The 20,062-nt window shown below is 31.6% G+C and overlaps 1 protein-coding gene across 1 annotated transcript; it reads left to right on the forward strand.

Annotated features, from left to right (window-relative positions):
• The first annotated feature begins 624 nt into the window (after positions 1-624).
• LOC139527242 (T-box transcription factor TBX10-like) lies at positions 625-19,024 on the forward strand. Its single transcript, XM_071322571.1, has 7 exons — positions 625-1,140; positions 3,891-4,185; positions 12,927-13,200; positions 15,870-16,022; positions 17,226-17,293; positions 17,871-17,986; positions 18,605-19,024. Exons 1-7 carry the CDS (start codon positions 978-980, stop codon positions 18,868-18,870), a joined length of 1,335 nt encoding a protein of 444 aa, XP_071178672.1. The 5' UTR covers positions 625-977; the 3' UTR covers positions 18,871-19,024.
• Positions 19,025-20,062: the final 1,038 nt, after the last annotated feature.

Consider the following 20,062-nt stretch of genomic DNA (forward strand, 5'->3'; position numbering starts at 1 on the left):
CTTGAGGTTGAAATAATTCTCTAATTTGCTATTACCTTGTGATAAGGTTTCAGATCTTTTGACCAACCAAAATGTTTTGAAACTATTACAAAGTTTACATTTTACAAATTTAATTAATTTAAATTGTATATTTAAATCGCTTCAATATTTTAAAATAAAAGTTAAGGTTAAAGTTGTGCGGAAAATAGTAGAGCCAAGTAATACTTCAGTTTTTAAATTATAAGTTCAACTCACGCGGAAGAATTGAAAAAAAATCTAAAAGTATATATCAATAACGTAATAAAAAAGAATGTAAACAGCATTTTTTGTGAATTTCAAGATGTCTTCACATAAAAATTATAGTGTGGTTTATTAGAAATATTTTTTTCGCCACAAATTATTTATTTTCAAGCTTCTATCGTTAAGAAGCTGGTGACATTTAATGATTGAATTAATGCAAAAATATAATTCATCAATTTTCAACGGTATCTTATCAGAACTTGGGGTGAAAATTTGTGAAAATTCACAGAAAATGGAAGTGTTTATTATTACTGACTGCTCTGTGTATCAGGGAGGGTTCATTGTGGGGGTTGGCCAGTGTAAGCTGTCAGAATTGACACTTCTAAATGATTAATTACTTATCAACATGCATTAACGTGAAATTGCACTGCTCCCCAACGCTGTTCTCGTTACTAGTTGCTATTAAAAGTTGCAAGATAAAAACTTTTAAAAATTAGAAATTTTGTGATGCATTTGTTCATCTGCGAATTACCAGAGAAACGCACTCAAAATATAGAGTGAAAAACTTTAAAATTATTCATTTAGAGCAGTTGTCGAAGTGAAACTTTTCAACCAATCAAAATCGAGGATTCCATCCCTTTTCATAGAAGGATGGAAAAATTGTCAATTTAGAATCTATTATTTATAGTTTTATTATCAGTAAATACGTAAAACTATAGAAAGTTGTTTTTAACTGATTTTATTGCAAGAAAACCTCTATGGATATAAATGTACCGTTTTCGACCAGAGCAAACGCCTTCAGTATAGCTTCACTTATGTCGGGTCAGCTTTCGGACACTTTTGGATATTCAAATCTACAGAATGGAAATGAATATTTCTTTGATTGGAATAATCCGGGATATGGCATGAAAAATATGGAAGGTATGCAAAATTTATTTTATAAATCTGTTTATGTTAATACCTAAGAAATTATTATAATATAAATAATTCATTAATTTTATGAATGTTATATAGATTGTTTTCTTTTCTTTTCCACCAATACTTAGGACATCGGTTAGGAGGTCCTAGCTAAGATATTCCTAAGATAGCTTCGATGTGCATGCTGAGACGTGTCGTAAGTCGGTCCTAACTTTATCCTAAAGTCTGTCCTAAGAATTTCTTAGGACGGAACTTAGGACAGTTTCGATAAACAGGTCCCAGGTTGCTAAAAATAATGTCAATATTGACTTTATTATTTAAAATCACATTAACTATGACCAGGAGTGAATTTTTAAACAATTGTTAGATGTCCACATACGATAATATATTTATTTATGTAAATGTCTTTCAATGATGAAAAGAAAACAAACAGAAACAAACAATAACAGTTTCTGAATGCATACTAAAATAATAGAAATAAGTGCACGAGAATTAAAAATTCACCTTTTCCATTCCTTAATCAATTCAAAACGTTTTAAATTATTTTAATTTAGATACCAGAAAATATAGAACATTTGATTTAGAAATAATTAAACTATTTCCAATATACGCTGAAATAATTTTAAAACTTATTTATTTGCCGGATCGTTTTTAAGGCCCGGTTTTAATTGCCTTCTGATAAATCATAATTCAGTTTGCTAGTCTTTTAATAATTTTTGACCTGAAAGTAAAACACAATGTTGAGGTCAGTAAAATATATGTCGGTCCTTAATGATTGTTTTTCATCTGTCAGAAATAGAGGAAACCGTACATATGAATACTTCAATACGTTTTTTGCATTATGCATACTATTTTACAATTTTTAAAACAATTCAATATTTTACAAATGTATCTTTGTGTGTAAAAATCCGTTGGATTTGTCATAAATAAATAGAGAGATGTATATGAATTCTGGATTAAATATTTGCATCAATTATATAATTTGCGGGTGGCAAACAACTTAATCTAGTTAAAAACCGCTTAAAACTTCTAGTTCAACGCAAATTACTTAACCATACTAAACAGATGAGGAATTCGCTACTATTAATAACTAATAGTATAAATTATTTTATAATTATTACAGATTAAAGTAACATTATATATATACGTAAATTACTGCACACACAGAGTTATCTGAAAATAAAGATTTCATTTTGCAACAAGTGTTTTCCTTCGGAGACTGCAAAAACATTTTGGAAAAATTAACCTTTCAAACTTCTTTTGATCTTTATAATGCGATCTGTGTTGGCTGCACGTGCGTTCTGAAGATTCTATTACTGAACATTATAATTTGTACACTTTTTAATGTTTTAGTTAACATTTTACTGTTTACAAACAGCGTAAATATGTTGACATAACCTTAAAATAAATGTATAATAAAGAGTGTGTAAAAGATTTAGTGTACAGTAAAACTTTTAAAGTTAGATATACCTATCTGACTTTAAAACCGATATTTCTATGTCAGTAAAAAAAACAACGAAAGACCAGGCACGTGTTATTGTAACCCTTCTTCGGGGGTTTCATGCAAATGGAATATTTGAGAAACTCATGCAAAATATTGAAATGTATCTACAAGTAGTTATATATACGGCCGATATTCATTATTAGGATTTTAAATTTCAAAAATGATATTGTTCCAATTGTTTAATTTCATAATGGGTTACGTGACGACAATTGAAATTAAATAACATTTTATATTAAAGTATACAGAATAAAATTGAGAATGGAAATGGGGGACAACAACCCGACCATAGAGTAGACAGCAGCCGAAGGCCACAAATGGGTCTTCAATGCAGCGAGAAACTCCCGCACCCGGCCCCTAAACAAATATGTATTCTAGTTCAGTGATAATGGACGCCATTCTAAACTCCGATTTATACACAAGAAATTAAAATTAAAAAGCATACAAGACTAACAAAGGCCAGAGGCTCCTGACCTGGGACAGGCGCAAAAATGCAGCGGGGTTAAACATGTTGTTTTAGAAAACTACATTAGATTCAACTCGTAATAAAAACAAATTCTACAAGAGTTTATTTATTATATATATATTTATATATATACAGAATGCATATATTGTTTATTTTCAACTTGTTTAACACTGTATTTCTTTACGCCCAGTATTTGATGGGGTTCGTGTTACTCAGTCTTTAGTTTCCTTAGTTGTATTTTGTGTATGATTGTTTGTCTGTATGTCTTTTTCTCTTTTCTCTACATTTCATTAATAGATTTAAATCTAGGGTATTTAAGTATACCATCGTCAATTTGCTTTAATTCGGGTGCTTTCACATTGATGAATTGAATTCGCAAAGAAAAAAAGCGCTCCATGAAAATTTGAATGCAAAACATTAATACAAAAGTTTGTATACTTTGGTACTAAAGTTTATTTAATAAAATGGTTTTCATGAAATGAAAAGTCAAAATAAACTTTACTCGATTTACGCAAAATTTCAAATATTTGAGTGAAATAAACGTAATCCTCACCACCAAGTTAAAATTACTGCTGAAAAATGTATTTCAAAAAGTCATGTCCCCAACAGGCTCAATAATAAATATTCTTGCGTCTCTTTATAGATAAAAAAAATATTGATTTTCATTTAATTTCATTTACAACAGTAAACATGCTTTTCATTGGAAATTAACTATTATAGTATTGAACATGTTGAAATATTGTACTTGTGCGATACATTCATTTCATTGACCTTATTTCATTTCAGCGTGTCTTCTTCATGCCGGAACCGGAAGACCGTTTTATGAACCATTGAGATACGAAGGGTTTACGGACAGTTGTACAAGGGTACCAGATACAGATTGTGAGAAAACACTCCCATCAGACTGTATAAATTCGTGTAAATCTGACAATGAAAGTTTAGGAATTGAAAACGATGGGAAAGAGCCAAAGAAACCAATCCATTTAAAATTAGCAAGTGTACAAGTACAACTTGAAATGAAGTCATTGTGGGACGAATTCGATGAACTCGGCACGGAGATGATCGTCACCAAAGCAGGAAGGTAATATTTAATCAAATGTTAGTATTTTGTCAATCACGAATCATGCTATTAATTTGAGCAAAAGAGAAATTAAATGCACAGAAAACACATATTTTCCAATGGAATTTGTAAAGAATAAGGATTTTCCCTTCCCTTTAAAAGATATACAAAATTTTTCTTCGAAAACTGTTGAAGATGAGATTCACTTTCTTTTTTACAGCAACACATTTGGAGAGGATATACATGTTATATGCATGCAGCTCTGCATTCAAATGGGCAAAATTATCTGTAGACAAATCAAAACTAAGGGACTAATTTTTTTACTGAGGAAAATGTAAATTTTCATAAAATAACTAACAATTTTATGAAGCTTGTATTGACCAATTGCTTTGGAAATTTTAAAATTACTGTAAATTCAGAAATTATTGCGAGGTGTGTTATTAATGTGAATAATGCGACTTGGTGAATATAGTAATGATAAGAACTGGCATTCTGATATCGGACGCATACATGAAGTTTTTACCTGAAATTGCAATGCTTAAACTCGCATTATAGTTCAGCCTTCAAAAATCGCAATAATGAATGCACACAATAAATTCTGAATTTATAGTATGTTTAAATCTAGGAAAATTCGTTAAGTATTGGTTTTGTCGTCGTTTAAATATATTAATTTCTATGCGATGCCTGTATTTTTAAATACGAAACAGTGTTTTTTTTTCTGTATCATTACCATAAAATTGAGAAAGAACGGGGAATATGTTAAAGAGACAACAACCCGACCAAAGAGCAAATATCAGCCTAAGGCCACCATTAGGTCTAAAATGCAGCGAGAAAATCTCGCACCCGGGAGTGTACCTTATCAGGCCCCTAAATAAAATTGTGCATAAATTTGATGCTGATCTTTATGAAAAATAACAGAAAACAAAACAAAAACAAAAAAGAAAAATATCAAGCTAACATCACTCAACATCGAGCTGGTAATTATCGAAATATTCTTTCAGAAAGCAAATGATGCAGTTTTGATTGACGTCGAAAATCAAACAAACGTTGCCTGACCTTTCCTCTCGCCACGAGATACGTGCGAGTGTTGACAAGGAAAGATAACTATTCAATCACAAGCATGATAACATGTGCAAACTTAATTACATGTGGTCAGTTACTACACCTTAAGCTAGCGAAAGTGACCAAAGGTGTAGAAACCCTGTAGTGAGGTCGTGTGATCGCTGGATTTCCAGGATTCTAATCTTTTCAGAAAAAGGAAACAAATATTTTGTCTTAGAAAACGTTCCCTCGTAACTTAAAAAACGTAGCTTATTTTTGACAGAGAATTCAAAATAGCACAGAGGGGCTAAGCTATCTATAACACAAGGTTCTATCATTTTCTAAACGGGAAAGCCCGTACCAAGTCAGGAATAGTTATGACAGTTGTTTCGGTTGATGTGTTTAAGGTTTTGAATATGCCATTTGATAAAAGACGTTCCACTTTGAGGTTTCCTTGGAATCCGTTTGTTTACCCTTTTTAGTAAGTGAATATTCTACCTAGCAAATTAAACTAGACCGGCTAGCAAGTACACGGAAAATACTTTATTTATTTTATTCTAACAGGTTTTTTCATGAGTGAATGTATACAAATATGAATTCAATATATACAGATATTAAAATAAATATGAACATACATTACCAAACAAATGGACGGATATTGTTTAATCGAATTGGTTAATTAATTGAATGTTAAGTGTTAAATACCACTAACAGCACTACTGTGAGATTATTATTACATTGAAGTTTTGGGAGGAGGGTTTCCTGGTATAGAACTTGCGCCTTCTGGCTATTTCGTGGCGATCTGTATTTATTGGTGGTGAAATTACAACAATATATCTCCCTCGTACAATACTCTGATTCCTAGTCAAAATTTGGCTCGGACATTTTTTTTTATTTTAACAGCTCTTCATGTGTCATGTGTACTATTGTTTGTCTGTTTGTCTTTTTCATTTTTAGCCATGGCGTTGTCAGTTTATTTTCGATTTATGAGTTTGACTGTCCCTTTGGTATCTTTCGCCCCTCTTTCAATGTTTGTGTAAGTTTTTAGAATTTTCAGATATTATGGCATCGGGCACTACTACATGAAGACACATAAATTGTCGAAATGTGCATTTAGTGCAGAAAATAAGTACCGTTTATGTTATTGTAAGCTAGCAGATGCCCAATAAATCACTTTGCAATTGGTCAAGTGTTGAAATAAAGAGTTTTTAAATTTCGCGGGCAGTAAGTCGACTGAGCATACCGTTAATGTTATTGGAAATGATTGTACTGTTTTATGTTTTTAACAGGTATTTCTTTCTTATTATAGTTTTAATCCCCTTATATTCTGCTTCCTATTTCAACAAAAAAAAATACTGTCAATCACCGACAGTAACTACCCATATCATATTCAGTAACCCGCAAGTCCTCGTGGTCAAGTACCAGATACAAATATAACAGACAAATGTCGGATTTGTGTTTTTGACTTCATTATCTAATTCATATAATTGTTTCTGACAGTTGACGCTTTAACAAGATTTGACACGTCATATAAGTTTCCCAAACAATTTTGATGGATCTATAAATCCAATACAGTACAAATTACTGGTTTATCTTATCAAATTTAAAACCTCTAATTCTCAGCTCCCCGCTGTGTTCTTACATACATCAAACCTAGACACGATGTAAACGGCTTCGTTGGAGGAATATTATCATGTCAAAATACAACTTCTGAAAATACGTTAAGTTTAATTCGAATCTATGGCGAGTATTCAACTTTGAAACTTATCTAAATAGTCTGCAGTATTTATACGTTGGACGTAAAGTCAGAGCTTAAAAGGGAAAATATACGAATTTCCTTTTGTATGAATCTTCATCAATAAAGTTCGTTTTGTTTTTGTTTATTTTGTTGAGAGTTTGGGGGCATAAAGGACATGGTGTATGGAAAAAAGGGGGTATATAAAACTATATATATTTGTTTTACCATACCATCTTTATTATAGTCCATATTTTATACACAATATATCAACTGCAATATAATGAAATGAGTAATAAGTTCCAAGGCTTCAAATGTTCGAAGTGCTGAACTTATATTAGAATATGAATATAAATTGAGGGTACTACAGCCAAACGAGAAGATGAATTGAGAACCCTACAATCAAACGTGTACAGACTAAAACAATAAACTTTGGTTTTATAAAAAATATTAAATTTAAATATATTAAGTGTCCAAAAAGTTATATATAAACCTTATAAGAATCATGTACATTTTATATGACCAGAACTGAAAACTAATTATTGTTATTAAGTATATTAATTCACATTTTGTCTAATATCTACGCATTTAATTATATATTTTCCTATATACTTTAGAACAGACAATTTTTATACGACCCCAAAAAAATTTTGCAAGTAAATAGATCTTTATGAATTTTTTCATACAAAGAAATTAAGACAGTATCAAGATTGAATATTGTGACCAAATTTGCCCCCACTGTTCATGGTAACGGGTTCAACCACTGGGGTCGTATAAAGCTGTGCCCTGCGGAGCACCTAGTTTATTAGTAAATAACTATAAACAAATGTTTCCTTATTTGAGCGATCTGGAAAGTTATGACAACGAGAAACAAAACACGAATGTTCAATACAAAACAAAGAAAATTTTACAAAGTAAATATTTTGTCTGTTGATCTTTTGTGAAGAGTTGTCTCATTGGCAATCATACCACATCTTCTTTTTTTATATAAACAAAAAAGGGGGCGTATATTTAACGTCCAAGATATCCACTGTGCCATTTGTCATAACAGTTTCTGCTCAGTCTCAGAAGTAAACAGTTTCTCTCGCGAGAATTTAATTGTTACTAATTGAGGCATTATGAAGTCAAAAGCCACAAGAGGCTGCGATAACCTCCAAGTAATTGAGTGTCAAAACTGCAGTAAATTCAGAAGTTATGACCAACAAATTACGGTTCGGTGTAATAAATATACATCGGCTAGTGCCACTGTCAAAAAGACGGTGAAAGATGAAAATTTAGTGGTGTATTATAGTACATTGTATACCTGGTGTTTAAAAGTGGCAATCTCGGCTTCAACATATTTTACCGAGCCTCCAATCAAATTCAAAATGATGCCCACTGAGAAAACAAATTACATGTTAAAAACTGGCCTATCTTAATTTATTCAATTAACCATTTTCACATATCTACGTTTTCTTTTCGTTTTTGCAATGTAGCAATTCCAATATCCTAAAAATTGCCTGATTCTTATACTAATTAAAACTCAATACTTTCTGCATTTGGTTATGCCCCGCTGTGTCGGAGGGGGTATTAAGTTTTACCCTTGTCCATCCGTACGTCTCAAAATTAATTTACCGTGAGTCTCTAAACTTACAGTTTTCCTCAATCAAATGTTACGAAACTTATGATTAAATACAATGCTTATTACTATCAAATACAGACTAAGTTCGAATTTCGATGGCGTTACTTTCACAATTTTAGAGATATTCTTTTGTAACTTGAAAAAAATGCTAATTCTGCCATTTCCACAATCTGACTATAACACACTAGTTTGCCTCAACCAAATGTCATGAAACTCGTATACAATGCTCTTTTCCTACAAACACAGACCAAGTTCGATTTCGGGTGGCGTCACTTTCACCGTTATCAACTTATGTCCTTATGTAGTTTCTGATCTTTGCCCGGTATATTTATAAGCGGGGGCATCTGTGTACCATGAACACATTCTTCATTTATTTATATCATATCTCTGAATTTAGTTTCCGTTTCAATAAATTCTTGAATTTATAAAGGGACAGAAGGCACATTTTGAAAATAAGCATTACTTTATTTTTTACTTGTGCTTGAAATCTACCCGTGTGAAACGATGTCTTAGTTTTTCTTTTGTTCTTTCTCATCTTTACCCCTAATGATCCTTCATTTGTCATTTCACAAAACAGATGTTTTCTCTCCTTTCATTTTTTTTTTCTTTCCAAGAACTTGTCATAGAAAATTTTAAAAGGTGCATGATTTCCACCCAGGATTTGTTTTAACTCAATTTTAAATGTTTGTACAAGCATATGCGCTAATGCAGAAATCCGTCTTTCAAAATCTCTATATTGTCCCCTTCATATTATGATTTTTGTTGGTTTATTAAATGTTGTATCCTATACATTTTGTAGTTCCATCAAACTATTATGCAACTTTTCCGTCTAGCATATTTCTGTCTTTCATATCTTTTAGTTAATTTTTTGCCGAAATAAAGTTTAAAAAGGATCGAAAGTAGTATCATAATAAAGTAAAAATTAATATTTGTAAAAGGATATCAACAAAATCTTTAATATTTGTTTAGATTTTTGAAGAATCAGTATGGAATTATATATTTTTTTTCGAATATCACCTTCTAAAAAATTACTCTAAAATGCGACTAGTCAAATCACTCTCAAAACTTGTTAGAAACAGCAAACGTAGAGAAAATTAATATTTGTGCGGAATTATTTGAAAACGTTTTAGAATATTTAACGTCTATTTCATTAGGATAATTTCTTTTATAGATTTAAATGAATATGATTTTATTAATGCGTGTCTTTTCATAAGAGTTTTAACAATATTTTCATTTGCTTTTAAGATAAAATTGTATAAAACTATTTGTTTGAATAGAAAAAAATATGTATAGTCTGAAATCGAGTTTGGCGACAAGAAGGGTTGAATACCAAATGGCTCTATTCTATTTTGAAATTTTATTTTGCGTTTATTACGATTTAACCACCAATTTCTCAAATGCGCATTTGAAAATGAAGTAAAACAATGTAAATACGTAATAAAATAGATAATTATATAGAAAATTACTGCATGTGAAAAATTAATGAGATACTTGAAAAAATAAAAAATACAATTTAGACTTTAAATACCAAGTTGTAATATTTCAAATTGACTTTAAAACCATGTTCCATGTATGATAACAAACAAAAAATACGGTAAATCGCTGGATGTAAGAGTTAAAGAATTTGAAAATCTTGATTAGGGGAAAGATTTAGACATATCAACGTCTCGTGTCAAACGAGATTCAACCATCTATCCTTAGAGAAAGTTGTGTTTTATTTAGAAGATTAAACTGATATAATTAATTATGGGAGACGTTTCAACTGATTAATGGCGATCTTTGAGCAAGATAACCTTACCCCACAAAGATGGAGTTTTTTTCACGAACGAGGCGCACGAAGATAATATCAGTGGCACCGGAACATCTACTATAATCTGATGGCAAACTATTCAGTGCATTCTTATTTTTGAAAATAAGCCTGTTAGTATAAACGCTTTGTTACATATAGTAGAAGGGAAATATACATTATAATAAAAAAATTATAAATGAACGTTTATGGAACGCCATAGCTGTCTTCCGTTGTTCATTTTTAGTATATGCTGTGATTATTTAATTATTTTCAACTTTATCTATTATATATTTGATAATAAACGTAACATCTTGGTACGAATGAAGAAATTACTGATTTGTTATACGTTAGCAAATCTTTTAGAAAGAAAATATTTATGCTAGGCTTTAGTTTTATAAGTTTTCAGTTCGTATTCGATTTAAACTAGTTGTTTGACAGAACGCCACTTCGATTGACATTATTGTCTTGCTTTTTTGATAAATTCTGATATTTACAATTGTTTCTTGTACTATGTTCGTTTTTTGTTTATAGCAAGAATAGACTTGTGTTGCCAAATTGCTGTTCTCAGATTTATCTTATATAAATACTTATCATCCGTATATTTTGTCAACTTGAATATCATAGCCAATTGTTATAATTCCGATGAGGAACAAAAAAGATCCATCCAATCTGTTACTGAGTAATAACTCCACAAATTTAATGAAAACCGATGAGATGATTGCATTGCAAGCTAGGTGCAAAAAAGAACCCGTTTTGAGCCTCACTATTATTATATCGGTTTCAATATGCATCGAGCTGGTAACAGAATGTGTTATCATTTGATAAGGATATACAAAATTTTAAATGATAAAAATTCTAATTTGTTTGAAAGAGATCGTGCTTTCTCGTAGAAGCGCTTGATTTTTTCGTTACACTGAGTGCGTATTTAGACCCCCTACATATTCATATCTTTATTTATACAAACATTTATATTTATTTATAAAATATCTTGCAACTAGATATCACAGTGCAGTATTTCCCAAATGTTATGAAAATGTTAAGTTTAGTAAGTATGTTTGATTTGATTTGATTTTTGCAGAATTGACTACTACTTATAACAAATGCCAAATTGAAGAACAAATTATACATATTGGCCATCTTTTCAATTCATTTGAATTCAATAGTAAGCATAAAGTGCACATATATATCAAAACGTATGCTGCATATACAACCAATGTTTATGCTACTTTTTATTTAAGAATTGAATACTCTTTTTTGTAAATTTATTGGGGTGTAAAAGCGTTGACCGAAGTACATTTTGTATGAAGCGCGGAAGCGCTTCATACTTAAAATGTGCGCACGGTCAACGCTTTTACAACCCTATAAAGTTACAAAAAAAGCATTCAATACTTATAATTACATTTTTACCTATAGAATCATGAAAACACGCCTTTTATCAAATTTTTACTTTATTTACCTGTGCACTTTATTGTGGGACCTCGTGTCATCATGAATGAGAAGTTTTATTGAGTGATACAACTGCTTAAGGAATAACACATGATGTGCAGTTAGCCAATCAGATTAACGTATTGTAATGAAACATACATCTAATGTAATTATTATAAAATGAATAAAACCTCATGTAAGTGGTCGACAAATTAATAGAAATATGATCACCTAAATTTGGACGCTAAACACTCTAACTGGTCCTTGGGTGTTTTAGATGTTATAATGATATTTTTCCTATCCAAAAACATGGGTCGTTTGAAATACCACACCCTTCACCTGCATTCCTCGACCCGCTCTGAATAACCTTTCTTGTATGCAAGACTTCAGTAGTTATATGTTCTCTTCCTAAATATTTATGAAATACATGTCAATGAACGTTAAACCAGCAATATCCAGTCAGTCTGTAAGATATAAGGAGGAGATATATTGAACGTCATGACATTGTTTATAGATGTACAATGCATCACTGCATTTATATTAAAGCGACCGCCATAAGATCCCATGTGTTTGCATCTGCCTATTCATGATTGCATGCACAGTTTATTCCGCAGTTTATATTAAGTTTCTATGGTGACATGTATCACCTGTCTTGTCCTTTGTTGTCAAATCTTTATCTGTTTCGTCAGTTTGATCAATATATATATTTGAATATATGCATATTTTTGGGTATACGATAATGATACAACAATCCAACGACGAATATAATTGAAGTTTTGTTGTGTCCTGTAGTTTATTGATGACGGTCGTCTGTTTACCCATGTTCGTCTGTGGCGGATCTAGAATTTTTGAAAGCGGTCGTAATAAATAAATAAGTGACAGTATACATGTGTGAGGCAAAACCAAATTTTGACAATATTACGCTTACAGTTTAATAAAACGTCATATAACATTTATTTTTATATTGATCAAACGTCCTGTGCGCCATCTTCACGCTATATCCTTGATCCGCCACTGGTGTCGTTCTTCTCTCCTATTTATAGTCTTTTATAAGCATTGTTGGTTTCTTTATTTTATTTTTTTTGTGTCAGTTAAAAAATAACTATGTCATAAAAATTATTTAATTTATATTTTTTATATTTTATTTTTAGGCGAATGTTTCCCACATTTCAAGTACGATTATATGGGTTGGACCCTATGGCAGAATATATGCTGATGATGGACTTCATACCGGTTGACGACAAAAGATACAGATATTCATTTCACAGTTCTAGCTGGGTAGTGGCGGGAAAAGCTGATCCAAATATGCCCGGACGAATTCACGTGCATCCTGACTCGCCCGGCAAAGGAGCTCAATGGATGAAACAAATTGTATCATTTGATAAATTGAAATTAACAAATAATCTGCTGGACGACAATGGCCACGTGAGTATAGCAAGTTTATGACTTGCCATTTTAGCACCCACTATATGTAATGAGTAACTTTTTGAGCTGCATGTATCATAAATTCGGCATAGATTCACAAAATCATATGAATATAAAAAAAACTGAACTCTATCAATATGGTATAATAATAAATAATATAGAAGTGGCAATTTAGGGAAATCTAGGTACATAAAAATAAGCATAATTATCAGTGATATCACCTCCCGAAGATATTCACCGCTGAAAACGTCGCGTGCTTTTACGTGCATGTATAATTATTTTAAAATCGTTTGGTGCACATGCAGTTGATTTTGGTAAATAATATTTCTTATACATACATCGGTACTTTATGTATCTCGGTATATCAAATATAACAATTATTGACTTTTGTTTTGGTAAATATTTGATTTAGTTGACTTTTGAAAAAAAACTTGTATTCACTTCGGCCTTTGACCTCAGTGAATATCAGATTTTCCAAAGTCAATCAAACCACATAATGTTATTTACAACGTACCCCACCAAAAGACAGTAATTGTATATAATATAGAAGTGGTAATTCACAAGAAAATTGGTTGATAATATTTTCAATAATAAAGCAGCTTTGTATTTTTCTCAACTCATTACGTAATAAAATTAACTAAATAGAGTGAAACATCTGTAACAGCAGACGTCAATTTTTAAATCGGAATGTTAGTTCCGTAAGGTTCCGAAAGGTTACAGACATCTGTCATGTTTGTCAGGATATTTGTAGAATGAAAATGTCAACAAGTGTTTGAAATTTTACTAGTTAATGATGTGTTATTTCAACATAGGTATTGAAAGTGTTATATAACACGTAAGAGAAAGAGGAAAAACAGCAAATAAACAAAGTATCTTTATTTTAAAGTCATTTACTATTTTATAAATATCTTGCTCTTGCGTCTAATTTTAAAATTCGGGGACTTATTATTTATTACTTTAGATCTACTAGTAAATTTAATATTAAGTTAACACTTGTGAAAGATACTACTAGGCTTACAACTTGGTACTTGAGACGCCCGTTTACTGATTCTTCCACTAAAGACTCATTAGTGACACTTGAATCAAAACAGTTGGACACCGATGGCAGAATGAAAAGTTTACTTGAAAAATATAAAAGACCAAATTCCTATATTCCTAATACGAATAAAGCAAACGTGCAAGGCTTGGGGATAGACATGTAGCCGTTGAAATAAGGGAAGGAAAATAATTGAAATTGATTTTAATTTAAGCGTAAAATAAGTCTTTGGAGAGAATTAAAATAAGCAAAAACATTTAAGAAAAAAATCGACAAACGATCTAACTTGCATGTGTATTACTAAATATGACTGAGTTGCAGTATCAAGTCAGTGCTTTAAATCTTGACAGATTTTAATAATTTGTGAAACCAACAACAGCAATAGTTCTTAATTATAATAACTTCCCGACCTTAGAACCAAACACAAACATGACCACCGCGTTTTTTTGTTTTGTTTTTGTTTCTTGTAGATTTTACTAATTGACATGTTTTTATATGCATTGCTGTGTAAATCATTACAGTTGTCATGCCCAGGCCCTTAAATACATTTACCATATATCTTTTATTTGACACGAAAAGCAGTTTCACAAACAAGACATTCGGAAAGAAAAATTCTATCCTGATTTCATGGAGGTGGATTCAGGAGAGTTAGTATTCAATTTCAAAATTTCATTTCTTATTGAAAATTATCATATAAACATACGATTATGATCAAGCAAGCAATAGCTATAAAGAAAAATGAAATAAAAAATGCATATAAAATTGGAATACGCTCCCCTTTTAAAAGCTTTGAAACGCCCCTGGTTACTAACATTGAAATTTAAGGGGTTTGGTAACAGTTGACACACGACCACAAGTACCACTGTATGATGTCAAAAACTTTTAATTAAATTAAAAAAAAAATGAATTTGATCAACCCATTGTCGATTTTTAATAATCAACAATAGTAAAAGTTCTCCCAAATAATGCCTTGTTTTCAAATCCAGACTTACAATGTAATATAAGCTAAAACAATATTCAATCAAGTAATAAAAAAAAAAAAAAAAAAACACAACCCACAAAACAAATATGTTTGAGACAATCTTTCAAACATGTTTTTAAAAAATCTTTCAAACATGTTTTGAGAACACCCCCTCATTTAACAGTGAGAGGTGTATATTATCATTAACAAGCCCTTTACGTGATCCCAATTAAATTGATGTAAATAAATCGAGACGAATATGATGTGCACGTTGTTCTGAATGACAAGTTGTTAATGGATAATTAAATCTGTACGCTGCAGTTAAAATAAATTTTGTGTTCGGAGAAAATAAGTTATGATACTTTTTACGGGGTGAATGCACTTAATTTGCAACATGCTGGAGTTAAGTTGCGCTATAAAATTGCATAAATTTCAGTGCATTTCCTTTAAATTAGATTGCATGTTAACAAATGATTTAAATTTACTACACGTGATGTTTGCTTTTTCTCTCTCTTTTTATTTCTTTAAACAAACAAATCCAGGAGATGCCATAAATGTTTCGTTTTCGGAAAAAATGTGCCACATAAAGATAAGCTAATATTATAATTAGTTTGTAATGGGTAATGAAATGAAAAGAAATGTTTTAACCTGAACGTTTTTTCCCCTTTGCAGATCATTTTGAATTCGATGCACAAATACCAGCCTCGATTTCATGTAGTTTATGTAAATCCAAAATCAGAAGATTGTTCGAACACAGAATGTTTTAAGACGTATACCTTCCAGGAAACTAAGTTCACTGCAGTCACTGCTTATCAGAACCACAGGGTGAGTAAAACATACTCTTTTCACCGAACTAGTACACTATTTTATTTAGGGGCCAGCTGCAGAGGACCACCTCCGGGTGCGGGATTTATTATTTATCGCTGCGTTGATTACCCACTGGTGGCCTTCGGCTATTGTCTGCTCTTTGGTTGGGTTCTTTTCTGCTCTTTGGTTGGGTCCTTTTCTGCTCTTTGGTTGGGTTCTTTTCTGCTCTTTGGTCGGGTTGTTGTCTCTTTGGCATATTCCCCATTTCAATTTTCAAGTTTATCTTATTCAAATAAGAGTCGTGCAAGACTTTTTTTGTGAGTAAAATTAATGTTGATGGCTATATCCACTGATTTGGAAGAAAAGACATTGTCTTTTTGATTACCGTATTGGTTGTGTGATTATATAGATACAATCACATCGGATTGAAAACTTTATTAAAGAGTTGTTTACCTTTGTAAAATTATCTTAAATTGTAAACGGGGTCTTCAATTGAATAAACGAGAACAGTATAGTTCATATCTTTGATTTGGAGGTTTTACTACTACCGAAACCTTGGTCAATTCTAGTTACCTAGTACCTTAGTTTATCAACATTGGTTCCAAAAATAAATTCCTTGCCTTACGGGGTGTACTGTTATGTTGTTCTCTTTGCTGTTTGTAGTGCGTACAGCAAAATGAACCAATGAGAGCAACAATAGGACAAAAGACATGATTTAGACATAAAAAGAAAAGAAACCAAGAGATTTATAGTTTGAATTTTCAGCAAGATCTAGACCAATTGTAGATGGGTATATAGATATAAGAAGATGAGGTATGATTGCCAATGAGACAACTCTCCATCCAAGTCATAATTTGTAAAAGAAAAACCATTATAGGTCAAAAATACAGTCTTCAACACGGAGCCTTGGCTAACACCGAGCAGGAAGCTATAAAGGGCCACAAAAAATTACTAGTGTAAAACCATTCAAACGGGAAAACCAACGGTCTAATCTGTATAAAAAACGAGAAATGAGAAACATTTATGGACCAATCAACAAACGACAACTACTGAACATCAGATAGTCTGTCTCTAATGGTATCTGCACTTTAACAGAAACTAGTCTTAGTTGAGGAACTACTTGTTGATATTATTAAATGAACTTTGCCTCGAATAACTATTTGAAAAATTGTACAGAATATAGTTCCTGTATTTTGTAAGCATATAATTTCTTTTTTCTAGATAACCCAGCTCAAGATAGCCAGTAACCCATTTGCAAAGGGCTTCCGGGATGTCGACCCAAATGAATGGTAAGGAATGTGTATTTGTTTTTATTTTTTAAGGATTTGCCGACGTTAATATTGCGATTGACACTAAGCAGCTATGGTTTTGATGTTCGAATTTCTAATCGAATCAAATATATTGAATGGCGAGTGTATTCATATATATATTTATATACTGCACCAAGTAAAACGAAAACGAATCAATGAAATATACCCAAAGTAAATTCTAAATGAATCAAGACAATACACCAACGATTCACTTCAACATCAGATGAATACAACGCACGGTCTCCGGCGCCCGTTATGACTTGCAAAATGTTTGACACGTTATTCAGCGGTTTTAAGGAAGCGGGTGGATGACGTTACTCGGAATAGGAAGACTTGTTCATATAGCGTAGATACTGAGAAATATTAGAACGCATGGCTCGATACAAACTTAAGACAAGTTAAGCGAAAAAGTACAATGTAAAAAGTACAAAATATGAAGAAAATTTTATCTTATCGCAGAATCATTACCAAGCAAAAGATAATTGTATATTTATTCTTCTTTAATCTTATAAACTTCAACTTCATGAAGTTACATACACATGTCATTTTTTTGTAGTATGGTAGATGTCATTTCACATCTGAATCCATGCGGAAGACCTCGGAATCATCATAGACCTTCGAGTATGTCACAGAACCCGGATGGTACATCAAGAAAACGCCAATGTGATAAATGTAAGAAGATTGTATATTTTATTTTACGTGATAAAAGATCGTTACAAGGAAACACAAGGATGATAATAATTCAATAAAGACAAAACAATAGCATCATCAAAAACACACATGATGAAAATATTTCACCAGTAATAACTAAAGCCATTCATTCTAAATCCGAAAAAAACCAAAATGATTCAGTTAAGTCAGGACTAAAACATTCCTCTACATATGAAACATGCTTGCCCCTACATAGTAACATTCCGATTAAAAAAAACCAATTTTAACGTTATTTTAAAAAATTTCGAGGTACTGGACCAGTTTTATTTCAATAGAAACAAACATATACTAGTATATGAAACTACAGCTTATGTGTGAGGTCATAACAGATCGCGAAAAAAAATTTAAACAGTTCAAAGTGAATTAAACGCTACAAATGTACTGATACTAAAAGTTGTAAAAATGTATGTTCAACAGACCGTGTGTAATACTTGACTCGGAATTGTCACTATTTACTAAAAAGTAAAATTGGAGTTGAAGGTGGTAGCTCAGAAATAAGCCATTGTTGTCAAAATCCTGATCAATGACTTTGCCGTAACCCTAAAATTCGTCTCTAAATACTATTTATTTATTTTCCAGCTTCATCCGAGTCCGACGAATCACAGCTGTCACCAGCCAGTATGAACAATTCAAATCTGTCAATGACATTACGACTTCCTACACGGACAACTTATCCTGATCCGTACAATTATATGTCCTACCCACATGACACATATATGATGGCAGCAAAGTCCCGACCGTCTCCGTATCCACGGAACATGGACTATACTTCATATCATCATGCTCGGATGTCAATGAAGGAAATATATCAAGGAACGTCCGGTTCTTGTGGATACAATTATTGATTCTCTCTGTGATTTTCTGTTTGTGTAAATATCAAAAATATTTGGTGCCATGACCATGCGGATGAATGTTTTATGGAGATGTGCGGCATGTAAAAAGTGTGAATCTGATTTGTAATTGTTTTTATTTGTATTAAAAAAAGTTTATGCTTCTGAATTTTCTTTATCAATAAACTTATTATTGATACAATGATTAAAATCTTTGTACACCAGACGCAAAAGACAGTCTCATCAGTAATGCTCGAATAAAAAAAAGTTAAAAAGGCCATATAAAGAACGAGGTTGAAGAGCAATTGTGGACACAAATTTCCGAAAGGTTTTGACAAATTCAGATTATAAAATTGACTACTAAATCTTTTCAAGTTTTCGGAGAAGCTCCTTTAAAATGTAAACTATTTTTGTTAAAGAAAATATTATCACACTCTCTTGCGACAACACTTGGAAAAAGTATATGGGTGATATGTGAACTAACAAGTAACTGCCAAACATATTAGACAGTACAAAAGAAAAAAGTAACCGTATACACCCTTCTCCTTTAAAAAACGTACAGACAGTTAACATAGAACATAGAAACAAAACATGATCCAGATGAGGAGCCTACATCATGCACCACTTTTACAACTACAAAATAATGTATCTATATATAAATTAATTGTTGATGTTTTAACGTCACCTTATGCGCCATTTTGGGCTTTTTTTTGGAGGTCAGTTTTAATGGTCGGTGGAAGAAGCAGGAGTGCCCGGAGAATATCAACAACCTTCGATAGGAAAACTGACATTTTTTCCATTATGATTAAGATTGGAGTCGGAGTGCATTCGCATGAGCGGTGTTCGAGCTCACATCCTGCGTGTTGACTTGCTAGTGATTACAGTAGAACTAATTAGGACACTTGGCTATCGAGGCTCCTATTTATATAAACCATAATTTATAAAAGTAAAATACTCAAAAAAAACCATGCGCTTTGGTGACTAGCACTTACTTGTAAACAAACATAGAAGGTATATAATTTGTAAAGGAGAGAAAAAATGCACAACGCAAAACATCTCATTTGTTTTGTTTTCTAGTGGTATTCGAAATTATACACTACATCTCCGTCATTCTAGATTTATGCATTATATATTCTTATAATAACAATAAAAAAAACATTATTTTCTCTACATATACTAGTCAATCTGATCCTACTACTAGTATGCT

Source organism: Mytilus edulis, chromosome 6, assembly GCF_963676685.1.
Source record: "Mytilus edulis chromosome 6, xbMytEdul2.2, whole genome shotgun sequence".
In the NCBI taxonomy this organism is placed as follows: domain Eukaryota; kingdom Metazoa; phylum Mollusca; class Bivalvia; order Mytilida; family Mytilidae; genus Mytilus; species Mytilus edulis.

Coding starts and splice junctions, on each gene's coding strand:
- LOC139527242 (XM_071322571.1), top strand. CDS start 978: ATGGATATAAATGTACCGTTTTCGACCAGAGCAAACGCCTTCAGTATA. Junction 17,294..17,870: donor GATGTCGACCCAAATGAATG/GTAAGGAATGTG, acceptor ATTTTTTTGTAG/TATGGTAGATGTCATTTCAC. Junction 17,987..18,604: donor AAAACGCCAATGTGATAAAT/GTAAGAAGATTG, acceptor TTTATTTTCCAG/CTTCATCCGAGTCCGACGAA.